Source organism: Leptodactylus fuscus, chromosome 4 (genome assembly GCF_031893055.1).
Source record: "Leptodactylus fuscus isolate aLepFus1 chromosome 4, aLepFus1.hap2, whole genome shotgun sequence".
NCBI lineage: Eukaryota > Metazoa > Chordata > Amphibia > Anura > Leptodactylidae > Leptodactylus > Leptodactylus fuscus.
Genome location: NC_134268.1, coordinates 106,180,044 through 106,206,613, shown reverse-complemented (window position 1 = coordinate 106,206,613; position 26,570 = coordinate 106,180,044). Strand labels below are relative to the sequence as shown.

General features: G+C 39.6%; 1 protein-coding gene across 1 annotated transcript in view; it reads right to left on the bottom strand.

Annotated features, from left to right (window-relative positions):
- Positions 1-26,570, bottom strand: part of PIGN (phosphatidylinositol glycan anchor biosynthesis class N) — a 198,091-nt gene that overhangs the window by 20,409 nt on the left and 151,112 nt on the right. The window contains exons 21-25 of the mRNA XM_075270921.1: positions 22,862-22,964; positions 20,478-20,580; positions 16,110-16,196; positions 6,578-6,633; positions 2,316-2,391 (exon numbers count right to left, since the gene is read on the bottom strand). Of these exons, the coding sequence (XP_075127022.1) occupies positions 2,316-2,391; positions 6,578-6,633; positions 16,110-16,196; positions 20,478-20,580; positions 22,862-22,964 (425 nt within the window). The remainder of the gene's footprint in view (positions 1-2,315; positions 2,392-6,577; positions 6,634-16,109; positions 16,197-20,477; positions 20,581-22,861; positions 22,965-26,570) is intronic.

The following is a 26,570-nucleotide window of genomic DNA, read 5'->3' as shown; positions in this document are numbered from 1 at the left end:
TCTCATTGTTCTGCATGAATAATTTGGCACATTAGAAATATTTCAAATTAATGCTGCCCTTCTTCAACATATTCATAGTTACACAGACACCAAAATGAATACAGGAATATAAGCTCTTTTATACGCACTGATTAATGCATGAGAAGACACAATTTGTGGCTTAGAGAAGGTACGCATTCGAATCATAAAGAATGAGATGCATGCAAAGGAAAACCTCTTATCCGAATCCTTCAATCAAGCCTCATAGTAATCCCACAGTAAATTTCTATACCTCTTCCTTGACAGTTTAAAAGAAAAAATATTACAGTTTTAAGGGGAAAAAAAAGTTGATTGAACCAATGAATTAAGTCACCTTGATAGAAGGTCAAGGGTCTCAAAAAAAACTAATCCCAGAGAACTAACCAAAGGTATATACAATAAAAATACAAAAAAAACAACTTTTAAAATGGGTTTACTGATGTACAAAAATTGACGCCACAATGAAGATGGGGTATGTAGTCGCTAGGTGATATTTGTAATATGATAAAATAATAAAAATGCATTATTTACCCTTCCCATGTCTTTGTTTACTTGGCTGCAATGGATTACATCCCAATATATCCCAAAAACTGCTACAGCCAATTTCTGTTACATGGCATAAGACCACTGGGTATAGAAGGATGTCATAGCTGCAGCCATGTAAACAAACACTGTCAGGGAGGACCAACATGGCAGGATATTTAATAAGGAATGCCTTTTCTATGATTTTATCACACCAAGCCCTCTACCTCCCCACTGCCATGTTTTTGCAGAACTCAAAAATCTCCTTTAAAAGGGCTCTATCATTGGGAAAAGTCATTTTTAACTAAGCACATGCTTGCATAGTCTTTAGAAAGGCTATTCCACACATATCTTTTGTATGTAAATCGCCTCAGTAGTTTTTGAATAAGCCTGTTTTTATTCATATGCTAATTAGCCTCCAGCGTGCACCCAGAAGTCTCAGCGAACACTCTCTGCTGTGTGTACAGCACCGGCTGCTGCTGATGACTCATCTCCTTGATCTCACACACACAAAAGGAGAGAATAGCAGAGAGGAGTTCTGCTGAGAATTTCCTGTGCTCGCAGGAGCCTAATTAGCATATGAATAAAAAGGGACTTATTCAAAAACTACTGAGGAGATTTACATACAAAAAGTATGTGTGGAATAACCTTTCTAAAGGCTATGCTAGCAAGTGCTTATTTAAAAATGACTTTTCCCAATGATAGAACCCCATTAAGATCTGCAGGCTAGAAAAACCCAAACAGACAACATGTTACTGTTTGTTATAACACCTCAAGTATTAGGTTCCCTGTTGACTACAGATGAAATGCGTCAGCACCAGAACATATTTGATTTTATTATTTGGCACACAAGGAGGAAGTATAGGGCTTAATATGGAACTGTAATTCTGTCTAATTACGGCCTGTATTTCGCTGCAAAGCTGTACAATTCTGCAGTGTCCCACCATTCATTGCTAAATTAACATAGCAAAGAAGCGTTCTGCATGCACTCTCCAACATCCACTTCAGCTACGCCAGGACATGTCCAGGAACAATGGTATGCTAGCAAGCAGATAGGGTTCATATTGGGGGGTACAGTGGGGTCAAAGCTTGAGAATGGGTCAATTTAGAAAAATACATTGCAGCTTTGGAAATTAGGCTATATCGGAATCTTGGTTTAACCCTTTTAACTCACAAATTACCATAAATTTCGTACAACCTCTTTAACTCACAAACTGTTTCATGTATTTTACAGGAACTCAATTAAGGGCATTAAGGCGCAATTTCGTATATTGTTCTTTTTCTTAGAAGTGTTTGGTTATTCTGCCTGTCCTGTTTTTGTCTCCTTACTGGTGATCTTAGTACCAAAACTTGATCCTCAATTTAATCAATGATGTAACTGGGGAAACTTTGTCAATGTTGCTGTTGCCTTGTCATCCATGATATGTCACCATTGTAATATTGAAAAATCTTATAAAAAGATGTTTTGAAAAAAAAAAAAAACAACAACATGTAAGATTATGATTTAAGGAAGTGACATATCAATCATGTGAGGAGGGTTGGGGGAGGACCTGTGTGCTATCCTTAGCAATATTCAGTTCCAGACTCAATCTTTGCATCCAGTGAATCGTTTAATTGTTCCTATTGGCTAAACAGCAGAATGTATTTTGTGTTGATTTGGCCTAAAATAGAGTGAAAATGCCCCCAAACTTACACAGCATAGTCTGATAACATATACAAGTTTCTAAATGTAGCTTGATTATATTTAATCAAACCCTCAAAAAGTGTTAACCTACCTTCCACATCATCAACGCACCCATCACAAAGGGGTTAAAGACAGTAAGGAAGCAATATACAGACGCTGGGTCAAAACTGAGGAAGAATGAAGAAGGCAAAATAGTAAGAACCATGGAACTGTTCATATTAAAATTACATTGGTAACAATCCGTAAAATAAAATTAGTATGTTATTTATTCTACATGATAAACACCATAAACCTTCAAATTTAGATGTCAAAATTGACGTTTTCTGTTCATCAGAAACAAAATAAACTTAAAACTAATCAAAAGCATATTGACATTCCAATAAAATGTAAAAAGTTATGAAATCTGGAATACAGAGAGGGATAAATGTTTTAAAATGCATTGGATGTATAAAGGGTTAGAATGCACATGGGGCACAATAGTTATGTGTCAGCTATCTTTATATGAGCAATAATGGAAAAATCTGTAATAAAAAAGTGACATTTTCAGGAGGGATATTATTATTTTAATGTGACTGTTAGCGGTTTAAGAGGTGTACACAAATGCTTTAGTCCATTCAATGTGTGTATGTATGTCTATCTAGCTATAGAGAGATACATAATTACGGTGCAATATTTTTAGGATGATGGGGGGATGCAGCACAATAAAGAATGCTTTCAGAAATGTATTTTTGGCAGTTAACAAAATTATGTGAATGAACAATGATCAGAAGAGGTGGAGATCTGGAAGTGATGATATGGCCCCCCATAGAGTCCAGATCTCAACATCATCAAGTCTGTCTGTAGTTACAAGAAGAGACAGAAGGACTGCACCAAGCCTTTCACAGATCCCTCCCAAGTTTGTTCAAAAACTGCATGCAACGGTATCTAGAAGACATGATTTATCATTCCAGATACTGATTTGATTTTTTTTTTGTTCAGTCACTTAATTTTGTTAATTGACAAAAATAAACAACACATACCATCAGCATTTTTTCCACACCTGCCTACAAGTTTTGAGAATATATATAAACATAATATAATATAATATAATATATATATATATATATATATATATATATATATATATATATATAGTACAGACCAAAAGTTTGGACACACCTTCTCATTCAGAGTTTTCTGTATTTTCATGACTATGAAAACTGTAGATTCACACTAAAGTCATCAAAACTATGAATTATTTACTTAAAAAAGTGTGTAACAACTGAAAATATGTCTTAGGGGACATTCACACTACGTATACTGAAGCTTATTCTGAACGTAAAACACGTTCAGAATAAGCGGCGTATAAAGCAGCTCCATTCATTTCTATGGGAGCCGGCATACGAGCGCTCCCCATAGAAATGAATGGGCTGCTTCTTTCACTGCTCGCAGTCCCATTGAAGTGAATGGGAAGTGCCGGCATTTACGGCTCGGCATGAGCAGAGCTTGCCGTATATGCCGGCACTTCCCATTCACTTCAATGGGACTGCGAGCAGTGAAAGAAGCAGCCCATTCATTTCTATGGGGAGTGCTCGCGTGCCGGCTCCCATAGAAATGATTGTGAACTGTTCGGCAGCCCTGCTGTAGCGCTGGCGTGTACGGCTGTGATACACGCTGGCGTTACGTAGTGTGAATGCACCCTTATATTCTAGGTTCTTCAAAGTAGCCACCTTTTGATTTGATTCCTGCTTTGCACACTCTTGGCATTCACTTGATGAGTCATTCACTTCAAGAGGTAGTCACCGGAAATGGTTTTCAATTTACAGGTGTGCCCTGTCAGGTTTAATAAGTGGGATTTCTTGCCTTATAAATGGGGTTGGGACCATCAGTTGTGTTGTGCAGAAGTCAGGTGGATACACTGCTGATAGTCCTACTGAATAGACTGTTAGAGTTTGTATTATGGTAAGAAAAAAGCAGCTAAGTAAAGAAAAACGAGTGGCCATCATTACTTTAAGAAATGAAGGTCAGTCAGTCCAAAAAATTGGGAAAACTTTGAAAGTGTCCTCAAGTTCAGTTGCAAAAACCATCAAGCGCTACAAAGAAACTGGCTCACATGAGGACCGCCCCAGGAAAGGAAGACCAAGAGTCACCTCTGCTTCAGAGGATAGGTTCATCCGAGTCACCAGCCTCAGAAATCGCAGGTTAACAGCAGCTCAGATTAGAGACCAGGTCAATGCCACACAGAGTTCTAGCAGCAGGCACATCTCTACAACAACTGATAAGAGGAGATTGCTAAGAAAAGGCAACAAGCAGAAGAGACTTGTTTGGGCTAAAGAACACAAGTAATGGTCATTAGACCAGTGGAAATCTGTGCTTTGGTCTGATGAGTCCAAATTTGAGATCTTTGGTTCCAACCACCGTGTCTTTGTGCGATGCAGAAAAGGTGAACGGATGGACTCTACATGCCTGGTTCCCACCGTGAAGCATGGAGGAGGAGGTGTGATGGTGTGGAGGTGCTTTGCTGGTGACAGTGTTGGGGATTTATTCAAAGTTGAAGGCATACTGAACCAGCATGGATACCACAGCATCTTGCAGCGGCATGCTATTCCATCCAGTGTGCGTTTAGTTGGACCATCATTTATTTTTCAACAGGACAAACACACCTCCAGGCTGTGTAAGGGCTATTTGACCAAGAAGGAGACTGATGGGTTGCTACACCAGATGACCTGGCCCCCACAGTCACCAGACCTGAACCTAATTGAGATGGTTTGGGATGAGTTAGACCGCAGAGTGAAGGCAAAAGGGCCAACAAGTGCTAAGCATCTCTGGGAACTCCTTCAAGACTGTTGGAAGACGATTTTAGATGACTACCTCTTGAAGCTCATCAAGAGAATGCCATGAGTGTGCAAAGCAGCAATCAAAGCAAAAGGTGGCTACTTTGAAGAACCTAGAATATAAGACATATTTTCAGTTGTTTCACACTTTCTTTGTTAAGTATATAATTCCACATGTGTTAATTCATAGTTTGATGCCTTCAGTGTGAATCTACAATTTTCATAGTCACGAAAATACAGAAAACTCTTTGAATGAGAAGGTCTGTACTGTATATATATATATATATATATATATATATATATATATATATATATATATTGACCACCTTGAACCTAGCTCAAATCTGATTAAGACCTCTCATGGGACCAATTCAATACAATATCATAATATGCTGATAAAAGCCCTAAAAGGCTGCAATTCAAAACACAACTGCTAGCTGGCCATTTATAGGTTATCCCTTTTTTACATAATACCTCAAAACAATATTGTCCTGAATGCTAATCATCTCATGATCATGTGACATACATATCTGCACATGCCCAGCCAAGAGAAAAAGTATATCAATATCTCTATCCATCCATGATGGCCCCACTCCTTCATTGGTCTCAAAAGTCTGATACTTTTGTATAACCTTACATTCTACCCTGTCTTTCAAGCCACACATCAAAACTTTTAAAATCACAGGACAGGGGATAAGTGTCCGGTCACTGTGATCCCGACTGCTAGGTTCCCTATCTATCAGGAGGAATGGGTTACCAAAGGTTCCTTAATGCCTCCTTGTGAATAGAGCACCAATGCACTTCCACGACTGGCTCTCCATTCACTTCTATGAGGCTAAGGGCACCACCAGAGATTACAGTCCCACCACCCCCAGGGCTCTTAATGGAGGGCCAGTCACACAAGCGCACCAGCGCACAATCCCTTTACGACCTGGATCTCATCTGCGTTCGGTATTCCGTTCAGGGAGTCTGCTTGGGGGACCCCCTGAACGGAATACTGAACGCATTAAAAAGCGGTTAGCTAAGAAACCACACGGACCCCATTAGACTAAAATGAGGTCCGTATGTTTTCTTCATCGTGTCTACATGAATCATGTGCAGAGAAAAGTGCTACTTGTAGTATGACTGTCACTCGATTCAGAAGCACAGGCTTTCTTGTGATCGGTGGGATGTCCACCAGTGGATAGGAAGGAAACTAAACAATGAAATAAGTGCAACAGTAGAAACATAATTCAGCTCATTGCACAAGTACACATATTACATTTCTCATTCACAGTTTAAAGAACATAAATACTTTGTCACTTCGAATCAGACCGCATAGAAAGATTGACTGCGCTATGTTTTTGTGACAGTCGTGTAATTATATTGTATAATAAGATAAAAGGTTACTACAATATCTCCTGCAGTGATTGTAAAGCATCAATAGGCGCTTCTGCTTTGTATCACACTGTTACTATCTGGCACTACACTAGACTAGTGATGGATTGTGAAAAGTGTGTTTCATTACTGTTTACATTTTGGTTTATCTTTTTTACATTACCTGTTAATTGACGCTATATTTCCAGTCCCGAAAAAAGCTGTGACTATAAAGAACACCTAACAGAACATTAAGGAAAATGTGTATTATACGTAAGCAGCTGACACAGCTAAAAAAAGAATGTTGTCTGTGTGATGCCCATTACCACTATATTGTATTATCTCTCTGACACTATGATAAGTGTCCAGACAAATGTCATCATTTACTGGACATCGCTTCGCTCAGCTCTGTAACAGGGTTGTTATAGATGGTACATGTTTTATATAAAAGTAATATCTACAGTTTACAAGGAATTCTCACTCCAACATTCAGGGACACACATATAAGGTACAAACATTCTTTAACAGCAATACTTTGTAGTTGACATCATATTCTGCAAGTTTTCTCACCTTGTATGTGGAGTGCACTACCTGTCCCCATGAAAGTGAGGGTTTGTGAACAATTGTCAGATACAGGCAACTCTCAGTCCAGTTATTCTTCTGTTTTTTTTATGTAAAAAATTTCATTCACTGAATGCCATACATAACCTTCATTATATGGGTGAGAACAATAGCGACAATAACTTGTTCACTTTCACAAATTTAGTACAAAAAAAAATAAAAAAAATAGGATAAATAATTTGTTAGTATTACAGTACAGGTTGCTACTGGTGCTAGCAATATTAATTTTTACAATGGAAAAATAGATTTTTGGCGGATATTTTTTATATCATTTTCAGCACTCTATAACTCTATTTTAACTTTATTTTTAGTGCCAGATGTGAAGTAGACATTGTGGTCTTCTGATTTCTGATATAATACATCTATCTATCTATTTATACACACAGTAAAGACCAAAAAGTTTGGACACACCTTCTTATTCAAAAAGCAAAGAGTTTTCTGTATTTTCATGACTATGAAAATTGTAGATTCCCACTGAAGGCATCAAAATTATGAATTAACACATGTGGAATTATATACTTAACAAAAAAGTGTGAAACAACTGAAAATATGTCTTATATTCTAGGTTCTTCAAAGTAGCCACCTTTTGCTTTGATTACTGCTTTGCACACTCTTGTCATTCTCTTGATGAGCTTCAAGAGGTAGTCACCGGAAATGGTCTTCCAACAGTCTTGAAGGAGTTCCAAGAGATGCTTAGTACTTGTTGGCCCTTTTGCCTTCACTCTGCGGTCCAGCTCACCACAAACCATCTCGATTGAGTTCAGATCTGGTGACTGTGGAGGCCAGGTCATCTGGCGTAGCACCCCATCACTCTCTTTCTTGGTCAAATAGCCCTTACACAGCCTGGAGGTGTGTTTGGGGTCATTGTCCTGTTGAAAAATAAATGATGGTGCAACTAAATGCAAACCGGATGGAATAGCATGCCACTGCAAGATGCTGTGGTAGCCATGCTGGTTCAGTATGCCTTCAATTGTGAATAAATCCCCAACAGTGTCACCAGCAATGCACCCCCACACCATCACACCTCCTCCTCCATGCTTCACAGTGGGAACCAGGCAAGTAGAGTCCATCTGTTCACTTTCTCTGCGTCACACAAAGAAACGGCAGTTGGAACCAAAGATCTCAAATTTGGACTCATCAGTCCAAAGCACAGATTTCCACTGGTCTTATATCCATTCCTTGTGTTCTTTAGCCCAAACAAGTCTCTTTTGCTTGTTGCCTGTCCTTAGCAGTGGTTTTCTAGCAGCTATTTTACCATGTAGGGCTTCTGCACAAAGTCTCCTCTTAACAGTTGTTGTAGAGATGTGTCTGCTGCTAGAACTCTGTGTGGCATTGACTTTTCATTGCTGTTAACCTGTGATTTCTGAGGCTGGTGACTCGGATGAACTTATCCTTCGCAGCAGAGGTGACTCTTGGTCTTACTTTCCTGGGGTGGTCCTCATGTGAGCCAGTTTCTTTGCAGCGCTTGGTGGTTTTTGCAACTGCACTTGGGGACACTTTCAAAGTTTTCACAATTTTCGGACTGACGGACCTTCATTTCTTAAAGTAATGATGGCCACTCGTTTTTCTTTACTTAGCTGCCTTTTTCTTGCCATAATACAAATTCTAACAGTCTATTCAGTAGGACTATGGAGCTATGTATCCACCTGACTCCTGCACAACACAACTGATTATCTCAACTCCATTTATAAGGCAAGAAATCCCACTTATTAAACCTGACAGGGCACACCTGTGAAGTGAAAACCATTTTCGGTGACCACCTCTTGAAGCTCATCAAGAGAATGCCAAGAGTGTGCAAAGCAGCAATCAAAGCGAAAGGTGGCTACTTTGAAGAACCTAGAATATAAGACATATCTTCAGTTGTTTCACACTTTTTTGTTAAGTATATAATTCCCCATGTGTTAATTCATAGTTTTGATGTCTTCAGTGTGAATCTACAGTTTTCATAGTCATGAAAATACAGAAAACTCTTTGAAAGAGAAGGTGTGTCCAAACTTTTGGTCTGTACTGTGTGTATATATATATATATATATATATATATATATATATAGCCACACACACACATACATAACTATAATATATATATATAGCTAGATAGATAGATAGATAGATAGATAGATAGATAGATAGATAGATAGGTAGATATAGATATATATTTTAAAGTGCATGGTAAAGTGACAAGGTGTATATCTCACCTGGTTTCCTGAGCTAGGCAAGGTAGCAGAAATCTAGAAGGATACAGTGTTGGCCAAAAGTATTGGCACCCCTGCAATTCTGTCAGATAATATTCATTTTCTTCCAGAAAATGATTGCAAGCACAAACTTTTTGCTATTAATATCTTCATTTATTTTGCTTGCAATGAAAAAACACAAAAGAGAATGAAAAAAAAGTAAAATCATTGATCATTTTACACAAAACTCCAAAAATGGGCAGGACAAAAGTATTGGCACCCTCAGCCTAATACTTGGTAGCACAACCTTTAGACAAAATAGCTGCGAACAACCGCTTCCGGTAACCATCAATGAGTTTCTTACAATGCTCTGCTGGAATTTTAGACCATTCTTCTTTGACAAACTGCTCCAGGTCCCTGAGATGTGAAGGGGGCCTTCTCCAAACTGCCATCAAGAGATCTCTCCACAGGTGTTCTATGGGATTCAGGTCTGGACTCATTTCTGGCCACCTTAGAAGTCTCCAGTGCTTTCTCTCAAACCATTTTCTAGTGCTTTTTGAAATATGTTTTGGGTCATTGTCCTGCTGGAAGACCCATGACCTCTGATGGAGACCCAGCTTTCTCACACTGGGCCCTACATTATGCTGCAAAATTTGTTGGTAGTCTTCAGACTTCATAATGCCATGCACATGGTCAAGCAGTCCAGTGCCAGAGGAAGCAAAGCAACCCCAAAACATCAGGGAACCTCCGCCATGTTTGACTGTAGGGACCGTGTTCTTTTCTTTGAAGGCCTCTTTTTTTTATCCCTGTAAACTCTATGTTGATGCCTTTTCCCAAAAAGCTCTACTTTTGTCTCATCTGACCAGAGAACATTCTTCCAAAACGTTTTTGACTTATTCAGGTAAGTTTTGGCAAACTCCAGCCTGGCTGTTTTATGTCTCTGGGTAAGAAGTGGGGTCTTCCTAGGTATCCTACCATACAGTCCCTTTTCATTCAGACGCTGACAGACAGTACGGGTTGAAACTGTTGTACACTCAGACTGCAGGGCAGCTTGAACTTGTTTGGATGTTAGTCGAGGTTCTTTATCCACCATCTGCACAATCTTGCGTTGAAATCTCTCGTCAATTTTTCTTTTCCATCCACATCTAGGGAGGTTAGCCACAGAGCCATGGGCTGTAAACTTCTTGATGACACTGCGCACGGTAGACACAGGAACATTCAGGTCTTTGGAGATGGACTTGTAGCCTTGAGATTGCTCATGCTTCTTCACAATTTTGCTTCTCAAGTCCTCAGACAGTTCTTTGGTCTTCTTTCTTTTCTCCATGCTCAATGTGGTACACACAAGGACACAGGACAGAGGTTGAGTCAACTTTAATCCATTTCAACTGGCTGCAAGTGTGATTTAGTTATTGCCACCACCTGTTAGGTTCCTCAGGTAAGTAACAGTTGCTGTTAATTACACAAATTAGAGAAGCATCACATGATTTTTCAAACAGTGCCAATACTTTTGTCCACCCCCTTTTTTATGTTTGGTGTGGAATTATATCCAATTTGGCTTTTTGACAATTCTTTTTGTGGTTTTCCATTGAAGACAAATTAAATGAAGGGGTGCCAATACTTTTGGTCAACACTGTATATGTTGCTTTAGCAGAACGTAGTCTGCAAGGGTTTTTTTTTTTTGGTTACATGGGATGGATTTCCTGGACTGGAGGACAGGTTGGCAGTGGGAGTCTTCCACTCCACCCCTAGACCACTATGGGGTTTCCCTAATTCCAGGAATTCTCCAGTGAGGCTTTCTGATATTCATTACCAGGGAAGGAAGCCTGAAAAGGGCTGATAGGTCTACAGCCTGAAAGAGAGAGAGAGAGCACACCTGTTTTCTATAGTGGTTGGTGCCAGATATTAGGCTTGCACTAGGTTAGTGAGGCAACCTGCTATTTAGTTAGAGCTGGACAGGCTTAGAGTCCATTCACATGGAGGAAAATGGTGAGGAATTTTTGGTGGAATTTCAGCGCTGAAAAAAAGCTTCCCATTGACTTCAATGGGTTCCGCTAGCTTTTTATTCCACTAGCAGAAAAAGGAACCCATTGAAGGGAAGGAGGCTTTTTTCAGCGCTGAAATTCCACACCAAATTCCTCACCATTTTCATCCATGTGAACAGACTCTTAGGCTTTTGTTTGTTTGTTTAGTGCTGAAGCATCTGAACAAAACACCCTAGAAGAAATGGAATGAAAGGCCGGAGAGCCTTCACAAGGCTCCCATTTGTCACAACAATGTGACACAGCCCCCGGAGCTTACTCTGGGTGCCAGCGATCACAGGGAAAATGGTGCCTCGGTCAGCTTTGACCAAGGCACCAAAGGGGTTAATGCGGGCACCAACCAAGTGCATTAGCACTGGGTGTCTACTGTATAAAACAGTAGACACCCGGCGGCTATGGCGGCCACCCGGCTCCCAGGCGGCCGCCATAATTAAGCACTAGGTGTCTACTGTATAAAACAGTAGACACCCGGTGGCTATGGCGGCCACCCAGCTCCCAGGCGGCCACCATAATTAAACACCATATTCAATATGGAGGAGATTGGAGACTTTCCAGATGACATTTGTAAACAAATGATGGATGACACTGAGCCGGCATTCAGGCCAGAGGAGGAGGAAGAAAAGGAGATGATGATGGAGGAAATAGAGGAGATAGAAGAAAAGATCAGTGCCCAGATAATACCCCAAGATGGGTCTGATCCAACTAAAAATGAGAAAGAGAACATCATAGAGACAAAACCAGAGACCATAAGTGAGGACACAGATGAGGGAATGGATACTCCTGTACGACACTGTATAAAGGAGGCATGGCCGAGCACAAATCCTATTACACCCCCAAAAAATGGTGGATTCCAAAATGGCTCAGAAAGAGCAATAACAGCAGTGCAGAGACCACCAGGGGAAGAGGACAATTACTCAGCCCCTTTAGTCTGGATTTGGTGTGAAGGAAGAAAAAGAGGAGACTGAAAATACTTCCAAGATTCATCATGTAAGGGAGGCATGGCCGGCCATGGATACAGCTATGCCAAAAAAAATGACGTATTCAACATAGCTCAGAAAGAGAAATAACAGCAGTGCAGAGACCACCAAGGAAGGAAGACAATTACTCAGCCCCTTAAGTCTGGATATTTGTGTAGGAAGAAGAGGAGGAGATTGAAAATACCTCCAAGAGACAGCATATAAGGGAGGCATGGCCAACCATGGATACAGCTATACCGAAAAAAAAGTGGTGGATACCAAAGTGACTGTAGAGGAAGCGGAACCACCCAGCAGTAGAGACCCGGCCATTAATATGCTGGAGGGCAATGTTCTGCTGCTGCAAAGTGAAAACATCGGAGTAAAAAAATAAACACCCCTGGACCTCATGATCTGCCTGGCTGGAGACACACTGAATATATCATCCAGAATTTTCTTGAATTTACGGTTTATTATAAGCTTTAAAAATAATTTTGTTCTTTTTGCTTCACTTCCTGCGTTTTCTGATGGGTATATTATAGGTAAATCAGCACTGGGGTCTGGGTTTCTTATCCAACCAAGGACAGCCTCAGCATGGAGTTTACATGTTCTCACTGGGTTTATATGGATCTCCTCCAGGTACTCTGAGTCCCTTCCACACTCTAGAGACATACTCATATGGAATTCAGGTTGTGAGTCTTACTGCGGACAGTGCTGACAGTAGGGAGAATTTATTAAGACTGGCATTTCTTATATCAGTCTTAAAGGGATTATTTGGTTTCTAACATGGATGGTTTATCCTTAGGATAGGTCATCAATATTAGATTTGCAGGGTGTGATACCTGGGACCCACGCAGGTCACTGGTACCTATATCGTACGGTTTGCGGTATTGTTTACATACCACGAGTTGCGCTGCTCACTTGGACAAACTGTATGGGTGAGTGTAGGTACTGCAGCGCTGCTGCATAGATTTAAATCAGACAGCACTGCAAGACCTAAACTCACTGCTACAATTTGTACTGGTACTCGTGACCCATGGGAGTCCCAGGTTACAGACCGGCGCAGATCTAATATTGATGACCTACCCTAAGGATAAGCCATCAATGTTTATAAACCTGATAACTAGAGATGAGCGAACACTAAAATGTTCGAGGTTCGAAATTCGATTCGAACAGCCGCTCACTGTTCGAGTGTTCGAATGGGTTTCGAACCCCATTATAGTCTATGGGGAACATAAACTCGTTAAGGGGGAAACCCAAATTCGTGTCTGGAGGGTCACCAAGTCCACTATGACACCCCAGGAAATGATACCAACACCCTGGAATGACACTGGGACAGCAGGGGAAGCATGTCTGGGGGCATAAAAGTCACTTTATTTCATGGAAATCCCTGTCAGTTTGCGATTTTCGCAAGCTAACTTTTCCCCATAGAAATGCATTGGCCAGTGCTGATTGGCCAGAGTACGGAACTCGACCAATCAGCGCTGGCTCTGCTGGAGGAGGCGGAGTCTAAGATCGCTCCACACCAGTCTCCATTCAGGTCCGACCTTAGACTCCGCCTCCTCCGGCAGAGCCAGCGCTGATTGGCCGAAGGCTGGCCAATGCATTCCTATGCGAATGCAGAGACTTAGCAGTGCTGAGTCAGTTTTGCTCAACTACACATCTGATGCACACTCGGCACTGCTACATCAGATGTAGCAATCTGATGTAGCAGAGCCGAGGGTGCACTAGAACCCCTGTGCAAACTCAGTTCACGCTAATAGAATGCATTGGCCAGCGCTAATTGGCCAATGCATTCTATTAGCCCGATGAAGTAGAGCTGAATGTGTGTGTTAAGCACACACATTCAGCACTGCTTCATCACGCCAATACAATGCATTAGCCAGTGCTGATTGGCCAGAGTACGGAATTCGGCCAATCAGCGGTGGCTCTGCTGGAGGAGGCGGAGTCTAAGGTCGGACCTGAATGGAGACTGGTGTGGAGCGATCTTAGACTCCGCCTCCTCCAGCAGAGCCAGCGCTGATTGGCCGAATTCCGTACTCTGGCCAATCAGCGCTGGCCAATGCATTCTATTAGCCCGATGAAGTAGAGCTGAATGTGTGTGCTAAGCACACACATTCAGCACTGCTTCATCACGCCAATACAATGCATTAGCCAGTGCTGATTGGCCAGAGTACGGAATTCGGCCAATCAGCGCTGGCTCTGCTGGAGGAGGCGGAGTCTAAGGTCGGACCTGAATGGAGACTGGTGTGGAGCGATCTTAGACTCCGCCTCCTCCAGCAGAGCCAGCGCTGATTGGCCGAATTCCGTACTCTGGCCAATCAGCGCTGGCCAATGCATTCTATTAGCCCGATGAAGTAGAGCTGAATGTGTGTGCTAAGCACGCACATTCAGCACTGCTTCATCACGCCAATACAATGCATTAGCCAGTGCTGATTGGCCAGAGTACGGAATTCGGCCAATCAGCGCTGGCTCTGCTGGAGGAGGCGGAGTCTAAGGTCGGACCTGAATGGAGACTGGTGTGGAGCGATCTTAGACTCCGCCTCCTCCAGCAGAGCCAGCGCTGATTGGCCGAATTCCGTACTCTGGCCAATCAGCACTGGCTAATGCATTGTATTGGCGTGATGAAGCAGTGCTGAATGTGTGTGCTTAGCACACACATTCAGCTCTACTTCATCGGGCTAATAGAATGCATTGGCCAATCAGCGCTGGCCAATGCATTCTATTAGCTTGATGAAGCAGAGTGTGCACAAGGGTTCAAGCGCACCCTCGGCTCTGATGTAGCAGAGCCGAGGGTGCACAAGGGTTCAAGTGCACCCTCGGCTCTCCTACATCAGAGCCGAGGGTGCGCTTGAACCCTTGTGCAGCCTCAGCTCTGCTACATCAGAGCCGAGGGTGCGCTTGAACCCTTGTGCACACTCTGCTTCATCAAGCTAATAGAATGCATTGGCCAGCACTGATTGGCCAGAGTACGGAATTCGGCCAATCAGCGCTGGCCAATGCATCCCTATGGGAAAAAGTTTATCTCACAAAAATCACAATTACACACCCGATAGAGCCCCAAAAAGTTATTTTTAATAACATTCCCCCCTAAATAGAGGTTATCCCTAGCTATCCCTGCCTGTACAGCTATCCCTGTCTCATAGTCACAAAGTTCACATTCTCATATGACCCGGATTTGAAATCCACTATTCGTCTAAAATGGAGGTCACCTGATTTCGGCAGCCAATGACTTTTTCCAATTTTTTTCAATGCCCCCAGTGTCGTAGTTCCTGTCCCACCTCCCCTGCGCTGTTATTGGTGCAAAAAAGGCGCCAGGGAAGGTGGGAGGGGAATCGAATTTTGGCGCACTTTACCACGCGGTGTTCGATTCGATTCGAACATGGCGAACACCCTGATATCCGATCGAACATGTGTTCGATAGAACACTGTTCGCTCATCTCTACTGATAACCCCTTTAATAAATTAGTTCTGCCAGGGTAATATGTCAATATTAAAAGGGTTTACCCAGGAAAGGAAATTATCCCCTATCCATGGGATAGGCGATAACTTGCAGATCAGAGGGGGTCCAAACACTCAGATCCCCACTGATCAGAACAGAGATAGCTGAGCTCTGTACTTTGGCTACCTCTGGCACTTCCACTGAACTGAATGTAGCTTAGAGTGCACTGCCCAACCACTGCTCCACTGAAACAGATAGTCAGACTCAGTGGAATCAACACCAGATTCTGGCTAGTAAGATATATATCAAGAATTTCACTAAAGCAAAGCAGCACTATAGACATTGTTGTTAAACTACCTAAAACAGAAACAAGTATTCAAAAACTTGCTGCATGTTTTACAAATACATATAATAGCTTACACTTCATTATTCCCTAACAAATATTTTCCAATACAGATCTTTTTCCACTGTTAAAACACAGAAAGGATACCAAAAAGAAAGCTCTTCGAGTGTCATCCAAATTCAGTTGTCGAAACTGAGTTATATCAGCACTGCAGGAGAAGTCAATACAGTTGAGCTGTGGAGGAAACAAGAAAATCAATGTGATGTGTCATTCTAGTCACTTTTAATAAAGGCATATGAATTCTACTTCCAGTAAACCATGAAATGGACATGTGTCAGTAATAAGCAGCAAGGAAAAAGATCTTTAATTCAGCAGTTTTAACTGTGTGAATGATGGAAGACTTCATGATCAACTATGTGGGAGATCAAAAAGAAAAATCAAAATCAATATCTAACGCTAGCTGTTTGACATTAGTCACTGCACCTTGTGAACACAAAACAAGACTTAGAGTATTAAGTATTACTCTAGAACTACCTGTTTGACATAAGAAATACAGAAGTGCTAACTAAAAGGAAGTAAGTTAAGACTCACATACGTGAATGCTAATAAAATTGTACACAATTTTATATACAATATGAATAACCTTATACAACTGAGTGACCCTGGTTTGTCTCCCCAAACTCCACAGTCATGTAGAGCGGAAGGGCATACTCAACCACTGCTGTTGACTACAATTCTTCCTCAATGCAACTAGGAGAACTAAGAAATCCATGCTGCCTACTTGTGACTACTGGGGTGATCTAATAGTTATCACCTATCATTATGTGAACTGCTAGCTATCTTTCACTGCACAAATATGTATCATGAGCCATATGACAATAACAAGACAATAAATGACACTTCAGCTGGTTGTCATGTTGTCTGGCAAGTATCAAACAAGAACTCTGTAATATCAAAGAGAAAACAAACAAATACAGATAAATCTATGAAAGAGGGGACTCCCTATATCTGAGTTGCCTACAAACCTCGTATGGGACAGGGAGGCGCCAACTATGCTCCAAAGATACACATGAATATTGAGCTAACAAAAATGATCTAAAAAAAGTCCAATTAACAAATTATGGGTCCCAACACATCAGGGGACATCAGGGGACAATACAACTCTGAAATAAATACCAATTGACAAATAGACAAACCAGATATATTAAGGGCTCTTATACTGTATATTCTAAATAAGTATAATAACACTTGGTCTATGTTAGATGTATCTGATACAACTCACAAGTAGATGATGGAGGAAGAAAAGTGTGCACAAGATAAACTTGAAACAACTGGTTAGTGATAGGACCAGTAAACAGTAGAGGCATCAGTCCAAGGGCAGGTGTCCCTGGTACAACACAATGAGAGAGGGGTCTAACCACTAGGACCCTCAATGATCATGAGAACGACAGTTCCCAAGCTCAATTATGAATGGAATGCTGGTCCATATATGTGACTACTGCTCCAGTCACTTCTATGGGACTGATGGAGAGAGCAGATAACGGTACTCCATCAATCCTACAGACGTGAATAGACTCGGTGATCACTGTTCTCATAATCTCTGAGAGTGGGGTATGCAGCTTCCTCAAATTCCACCAATCTCTAGTGTCTCTGTAAAAGTTCAGAATCTAATTCCACATTAATCTGCCTGCAACACAATTCAGGGGGCAGTAGGGAGGTGCAGATACAGTTTTCTGTGGTTCTATTTATTTGGATGCAAAGTAAAGGGTGAGCAGAAGAGAGAAACATCTGATTAGTTTCTTTGATGGAGGTTTGATGAAGCTTCAAAAATAAAATAAGAGCAAACATCACAGTGAGAACATTTATTCAGACATCAGGAAACATCTATAGCTGCCTAAGGAGGAATTGGGACTCTTCTTTGACCATGTTCTGTCACTTTCTTTACATTTTTTTCAATTGTTTAAGATTGACTTACGTGTATGTATATATATATATATATATATATATATATATATATATATATATATATATATATATATATACACAGTCCTATGAAACCTCATTTCAATCCTGAAATATTACTGTGTCACTTTCTTTACATTTTTTTCAATTGTTTAAGATTGACTTACGTGTATATATATATATATATATATATATATATATATATATATATATATATATACACACAGTCCTATGAAACCTCATTTCAATCCTGAAATATTACTGTGTCCATCAGTTATTAGATATATCAAACTGAAATGGCTGCTGCAAACACCAAAATATTTAGAACTAAAAATGATTAAGATTAATAGGGGTGCCCAAACTTTTTCATAGGACTGTATATACACACACACAATTTTTTTTTCAAAAAAAGTCGTCAAGAACAGCATTGAAAAGAAGAAATAGTATAACATGCTACCAAGCTCAGCAATAGGCGCATTGATTTTAGGACTGTGCAATGAACCTGGCATGTGTAAGCATTGACATTTTCTACTTAATATTTCATTTTTTACTAAGACAAAATTATATGGGGAAGGAATTGTCAGTCATATGGGCTTGGCTGTTATGATGAAAACTAGAGATAGTTTGGTATAATTATGTATGTATGTATATTATATAATTAAATAATATTATATAAAACAATTAACTATTGAGTGTTCCTCGCTATTATCTTATAGAGATCTAGCCATACCTACATAGAGAATGGAAAAGAATCCTGCTCCTTCTATTACCAGTGACAATATTTTGTGTGGTGAGCAAATAATGTATTACTATCTGTTTCACCAGAATATTAGGCATAGGCTTGGGTACACACGACTTTACCAAAATGCTTTATCTAGGGGTGTACATAAATGGGTGGTTTCATGACTAAAACTGCCACCTTTCTGACCTTGGCCAGCTACTGCTACCCTGAATGATGACCAGTAGTGATGATAACATTCATTGGTTCCTGATGGGGGTGAAAGTGAGTAGCCAGTACGATTCTCAGTAATTACTCTTGTTCTCTCCACTATTCCTGGGATCCTATACTGGGTGGGCTGAAGACATTATACTGTATTGGACCTGGAGTTGTTATAGACTATACATGTAGGAAGCACTATGTGGGAGGAATTATCCCTATAATAACATCTCCGCATGTCCTTTTATCCTTGTGCTACTGGCCCCCGAACTGTACCCTTGAGAAAATCCTGCATATGCCCTTACAGTTAACGCCTATCCTGTGGATAGGGGATAAATATGATTAATGAGAAAACACTTCAAAAGTAATACATACAGAAAGCTCCCAACTGCAAGGAGCAAAGTCTTAAATTTAAAACCTATTTAAATTCAATAAGGATCTACGCTAAAAAAAATGTATAAAAAACAAAAAAACTTTGCAAGTCTTCAGTAGGTGATACCTTTTTTAATGGTCATCATTATGAGTTAGCCATTAAAAAAGGTATCACCTACTGAAGACTTGCAAAGTTTTTTTGTTTTTTATATTTTATAACCACTGGCTAACACGGTACCAAAACAAACATTTTTTTTTAAAATGTAGTCAATATCTGGAGCCCTGGAATTTTGGTGAATATTTTGTTGTCTTGCTATTGAAATGCCCCAATAAATCTACAACAATTAGCTCTGAGTATTCTTTGGTCTTCAAGTCTCTATCCTAATGAAGTATGACTCCTTCTCCACTACGATCCAAACTATACAGTACTAAGTACATGTTTGTTGTTGTATATAATATTTAAAAGGAAATTTACAAATGTAAATAAAAAAAAACTCCAGATGCCATTATACTGTATATTAGCAGGCTATTCTGCTAATATACAGTATATATACTGAATATTCCCCTAGATGGCCCATCAGAATGTAGAACATCTTCTTTCCTAGAGGCTGTATAAGGCAGTCGACATTTGATATTCAGCAGGTCTACACCCTATGAAGTGACCTTTATCATAGACTAGAAAACCAATAATCACACAAGTAAACAAACGTATTGAACTGCTTGAAGGTGAAACTAGTGAAGTTGTTTACTTCTTTCTTAGAAGTGCCGAAGCAATAGGAAAATTAGAATCTCAAAGTTATACCTTAAACCACTGCAAACAAATGCAGCAAAATGTAAAAAGGAAAAACTGTTCAGAATGCCTGCTCATTGTACCATGTGCCTCTTATTAAGGAAATGCATATTAAATATAAATTGTAAATATACAACATTCATAAAGAGCTATTATAAATGCTGACAAAGGAATTTCCAACCCTTTCTTGTGGCTAAACCGAATGGAGACAACCCCTGTAAATGCATAAGGGAAATAATCATTTCCTTTAGGAGTTAACAAAGACTTTTACATAGATAAATTCCTGTTAATTTACATACTTTTTGTTTTTAATCACTTATATGTAGATAGTATAGCAGACTCCTCTGCTGCACCTACAAGAGATGACTTATTCACTAATCCTCCAATACTGTATTGCCTCACTGTAGAATATATTACAGCAATATAAGGATTATCATGACATGGAACTCTTTACCTTTTGCTTGAAAGAGAGCTGTTGTTTTACTAGAGTTTCCTGCTCTATAAATATCCACACGAACATTAAACATGACAGCGCCACAGGGAAAAAAGCTTCATACCTATGATATCAAAGAAAATGTATAAGGAGTTAGCTGCTCATACTGTACTTGGGTAGAATGATGATGAACGACAAAACAAGATTCACACGGAGAGTCTTTTCTAGATAAATATTTAATCCCAGACCATACTGTATATCTGCAAATATCAAACATGGCTGTAGCATTATCAATATAATAATTTGTAATGTCTATGAATAAGTACATGTATTATTTAAAGCAGCTCTAGCAACCCCCAACCTTACAAATAACATCTGACCGCAGTGCTACACTCTATATATCAATCCCTTAAAGCCCAGCCTAATTCAGGCTCCACATCCAAGCTTCTCCCCCCTCAATAAAATAAAATAAGCGTACAAGGGTTTATTTTTTGAGGAGCGAGTTCCTCTTGGCACCATAAAATGCATATCATTTTTTGATGAAGTTCTGTTAATTTATTTTTTGGTATGGGGGGATAAGAAAGTACTCCTTTTTATGGATTGTGCAGCGTAAATATATTAATTTTATTAGCTTAATTAATTTTCAGTCAGAACAATTACAAAATTACCGCAATACCAATTTCTATAGATTTATATAGTTGTTTTTTTTTTGTTTAAAGGCATAACCATTTAATTTCTAACAAATTTTATGTACCCCAAAATGGCGCCTAATAATACATCTCATCTTGCAACTAACAAGCTTGCCACATATAGAAAGAAAATAAAAAATGTGTGGGTCTCCTAAAGTCTCCCCAAAAATAATTTGGTAAACAAACTTGGTAGATACTCGGCTATCAAGCACTGGTGTCCACCTTCAAAACTGCAGTTATAACTGCAATCTCTCGGCTTACCACTCAGTGTATCTCTCTCCTGATGAACCCTAAAAAGAGAAACACATTGAGAATATATGTCTCAGATCACCCGAAAGGGACCCGAGACTTTACCTTAGCAGCTATCTCCATAGGTTGCAGTGATGCGCTACAAGCAGCCATCGCTGATATACTAGATCTATTTGGGTATACACCAATTAGGTCTTAGACTCAGCTGGCCATTTAATCCTAGGTAGTCAGTCTCACTGTCGCTCTACTGGGCATGAGACACATATATGGCTACTGAAGTAAGGCTGTTATTGTATTATATGGAAACCTAATCCTGTTATGTGATACTATTATCCCTTGGAAACAAGAATTGTTATCTTGGGGAGCCAATATTATATGATACTAATAGTGCACCAAATACTTTAAAGGGATATGCACACTTGTAGTCAGTACTTCTAAACCCTCTGAGCTTTAAATATAGAGATCTTCTTGTTCGGTTTCTTTGGCATTATTGTGCCTCAACACCCTCTGAATAAACAGTGTTTGAGAAAGTATTATCCTGTAACATCCAGCCTCCATTTAGGTGCATTTTGGAGATATCCACCCTTTACAAATGTCACCCCACTGACTGTAATCTTGAGGTGATGTCTGTGATCATTCATCTGACCCATCTCCTACATCCACTATATGATTACTGTCTTGGGATCTGAGTGTTGGTGTCCAATTTGACTTGTGTTATATGTATTTACCGTATTGACTGATTCAAACCACCATTTAGTGTACACTAATAAAAGTTACATTTTAATTTATTCACCTATGATTTTCTATGCTATATTCTGTCACAGATTTTTTTGAGCATTATATTTACCCACATTTTTTTCCATCTCTAGCCCATTAATATGAATGGGACTGAGATGCAACATGGTCATGTGACCAATGAACGTCACTTCCTAAGAAGAAGAAAGCAGCCATGTTTTCAAAGTCCTGCAGATCCTCTTTAAGCTACAAGTTTCAATACAATCCTGGAGATGGGAATCCCCCTTTAACAATACGACAGAGATCAAATATGAAGTGTCATGTAACAACCTCAGTCCATAGGAATAACGTGTTATGAGCAGCTTTCAAGAAATTTTAATAGGTATACGACTAAAATATCACAAAGCTGCTAACAGTCAACTTCAAGTTATAATTGAAGTTCGGATTTTAGTCACTAGGATAAGTTGCTGACTATTTTTTTTAGCATGGGTTCAAAAGTATTCCCAACAAACGCACCAGCCCATTATATGTTCAACAAACTAGACATTTAAGATGCCAAGAATGGCCAATCGTACAAAGTTTGATAACTGTTTTCTATTTTGATATCCAGTTGGTAAAAAAAATGTCTTACAATGGTATTAGAAACTTGTCTTTACACAATCACAACGGACAGCATTAGCTTAAAATATAAAAATTTTAAATGAAAAAATGTAAAAATGAAAAACACATTACCCTGTACTAAGCAGTAGATAGCAGGACATGAATGAAAGAAAAATGCTGAAGAGCCGCTGGAATAGGAGCGTGGTACTAAGCAATGGCACAACTAAAGAAAAAGCTGAAAAAGAGAAAGCTGTGTTATTAGAGCACATCACATTTCATTACATCATCTTTGCCAAACATTATGCAGATCGGCAATTAACCAAAAAGCAGGCCATAAATCTCTCAGCATTCTGCCTGTTATCCTTATTTACTTGTACTTAACCCGAGCCAAGTGGAGTGCACTGATAGAAAACATATGGGAAATCAGATAACTGCAGTAAAATTCTTACATATCTTTCTCAGACAAGAAGGCAGAGCTGTCTCGTTCAATAATAGTTTTGTAACGGCAAGAGCCATAGCACATTGGGCTTAATGTCATTACATCATGTTCCTGCTCACTAATTGCTTTTATCGTCACCCACAAGGTGCTCTAAGGATACCCTGCTTGTTGAGTGACAGCAGAAGAATATATTTTTGTCATTTTTACCAAAATGTATTTAAATAGGCACATAGTTCAGAAGAGACATCATAGCTTACATATTCTGTGTACTCAGAATACATCATTCTTGAGTTTGCATCTCTTTGCAACAATATCATAAAGCACAAGCTATACTATAACATCTTGAAGCCTTGTCTGGTTCTGACATTTCACATTGTAGATACTTGTAACAGCAGGTGACCAGACGTTGTTTAACTGATAGGAACCCAAATAGCTTATGTTGTATAGAAGTTATTGAATACTCATTTTCTATGCACCACAGGTCAACCAATGGATGATTTCCACAACATGTAGGGTCTACCAAGCAAAGAGTCCCACCTGACAATGCTCAGCTTGTAACTAATGTAGCTATATCTCTTACTCAGAAATATCACAGAGTCGGATATTATAGATCTGTGTTGACCAGTACTAACGTGAATAAGCACTTGGGGCAAGAAATAAACTTAATATTTAGCTGCAAATGCATATGTCTGCATTTGTCTTTCCTTTAATTTCCTGAGCTTCAGATACTACAACTGAGCAAAAAAACCACATTGGTAGCACTTGCACAGTACAGTCACTAGAAGTACCAATGTATTATAAAGAAATGGTCTTTCAAATAAGTGGAGTTTTGCCTAAAATGTTTGGGGGTTTGGGCACTTGGACTCTACCTATCTGATTCTACACAGCAAATCAAAAGAATAATTTTCGGCACAATTTTTGTATCTCTTTGGTCCCTGGCTGTCAAACTTCTTATTAATGTGATCAATAAAAAATTTAAAGAAACCCTTGATAGGTTGTGGGCAGGGAACACCTTCACATTTTAAGGGCAATCTGTTTATTTTTTTGATATTATGAGCAGTAGGAACATTTACTTCAGGTGGGTTATAAAACCTTTAGGCTAAAGCCACACACAGTATAACCTAGGTAAAAAACAAAAAAAACAGAGAAAAAAATAACGCAAAAATGAAGAAGAATACGCAATCCGAAAATCTGCATTTTTCCCACAGTGTAAAGATGAGTTTCAATTAAAACATATTGACTTTGCTGATGCTAGGTTCACACTAGTGTTCGGGTCTCCGTCGTTCAGGTCCGCATGGGGATCCAAAAGATAGAGACCCTGTCTGCTTAAATATTGGTTACCAGCGGACTCCACAGACTGTAATGGGGTCCGCACAGGTTACTGACTGGTTTCTGCCAGTTTTCTACTACAACGTAGCTGTGAATCTAGCCTCAGACTGTAAAATGCTGAGGGTTTTTTCATGCTGGATTTCCGTAATGTACAGCTTCAAACTAAAAGATGTCATCTTTACTGAAGCAATAACTATATTTTTAAAGAAATGAATTAAGGTTGGAACCTCTTTACAATATAGCATGAGAACACAATCACATTATCAAGACACTTAAAGGGGTTGTCCATTTTCAGACCAATATTGAGAGACAGATATTTGTTTAACCCCTTCCCGACATGCGCCGTAATAGTACGGCGCATGTCGGGTCTGTAACTATGGCGACCGCCCGGCAGTAGACAACCGGCTCTGATGCCTCCGATCGGTCCCCGGACCGATCGGAGGCATTAACCCCTCCGTCGCCGCGGTCAAAGGCGCCGGAGGCGCCATTTTCCCGGCGGCGCATGGGCGCTGCCATTTTGGCCGGGATCGCCGGCTCCTGGAGCATGCTCCAGGGCTGACGTCCCGTTGCCATGACAGCCGGGAGTCTTGTACAGGCTCCCAGGCTTGTCTGCAAATCCTCTCTTTTGCAGGCTGGTCTATGCAGCCTGCAAAAGAAAGGATGCTTTTTTGCAATGCATTGCAATGCATTAGCATTGTAATGCATTGCATTAGTGATCAGACCCCCTGGGGTTCAACACCCCTAGGGGGTCTAATAAATGCAAAAAAAAATTAAAAAAAAAAGTTAAAAAAAATATAAAAAAAATATAAAAAGAATTAAAAGTTCAAATCACCCCCCTTTCCCTAGAACACATATAAAAGTAGTTAAAAACTGTGAAACATATACATGTTAGGTATCCCCGCGTCCGAAATCGCCCGCTCTACAAATCTATAAAAATATTTTTCCTGTTCGGTAAACGCCGTAGCGGGAAAAATAGTCGAAAGTGCCAAACCGCCGTTTTTTCACTGTTTTGATTCTGATAAAAATTTGAATAAAAAGTGATCAAAGCAATAACATTTCCCGAAAATGGTAGAACTAAAAAGTACACCCGACCTCGCAAAAAAAGACGCCCTATGCATCCCCGTACACTTACGTATAAAAAAGTTACGGCCGTCGGAATATGGCGACTTTTAGAAAAAAAATTTAACACAGTTTTGGAATTTTTTTTAGGGGTCAAAATGTAAATAAAACCATATAAATTTGGTATCCCTGGAACTGTACCGAAACACAGAATATAGGGGATATGTCATTTTGGCTGCACAGTGAACGCCGTAAAACCAAAGCCCGTAAGAAAGTCGCAGAAATGCATTTTTTCTTCAAATCCACCCCATTCTGAATTTTTTTCCTGCTTCCGAGTACATTATATAGAATAATTAATGGTAGCATCATGAAGAAAAATTTGTCCCTCAAAAATTAAGACCTCATATGGCTCTGGGAACGGAGAAATAAAAAAGTTATGGGGTTTAGAAGGAGGGGAGTCAAAAACGAAAAACGAAAATCAAAAAATGCCATCGGAGGGAAGGGGTTAATAAAAAGTTGTAAAAATTTGCATGATATTTTCTGCATCAATTCCATACAGTTTTCTAGCTTTCTGCTTGTTGGCATTCATTCTTCTTACTGCCAGTGAATAAAAATCAGTCCAATTATGTACTATACAGCCCATGGTCATGTCTTGTTATAGACACAGACACTGTCTGGTAATGAGCTGTGCACTTGTGTATATCACATGACCATGGACCATATATCACATGACCATGGGGTGATTTCAATAAGCAGTAAGGAGTAATCAGAATGGATTGCAAGAAGTAGAGATCTAGAAAACCATGACGAATTTATGCAAAAAGTATATTGGAATAGTGCAATACTAATTAATACTAATATTTGCATCTTATAAGAGCAGGATTATATCAATAGATTTGCAAAACATAAAATGTTTAACCTGCCCCTTTTCTCGAATATCACCCTCCTCTAATACCTATAATTACTCATTCTACCCTTCTATTACTTTTTTAACCAGAGAATAGACCCACATTC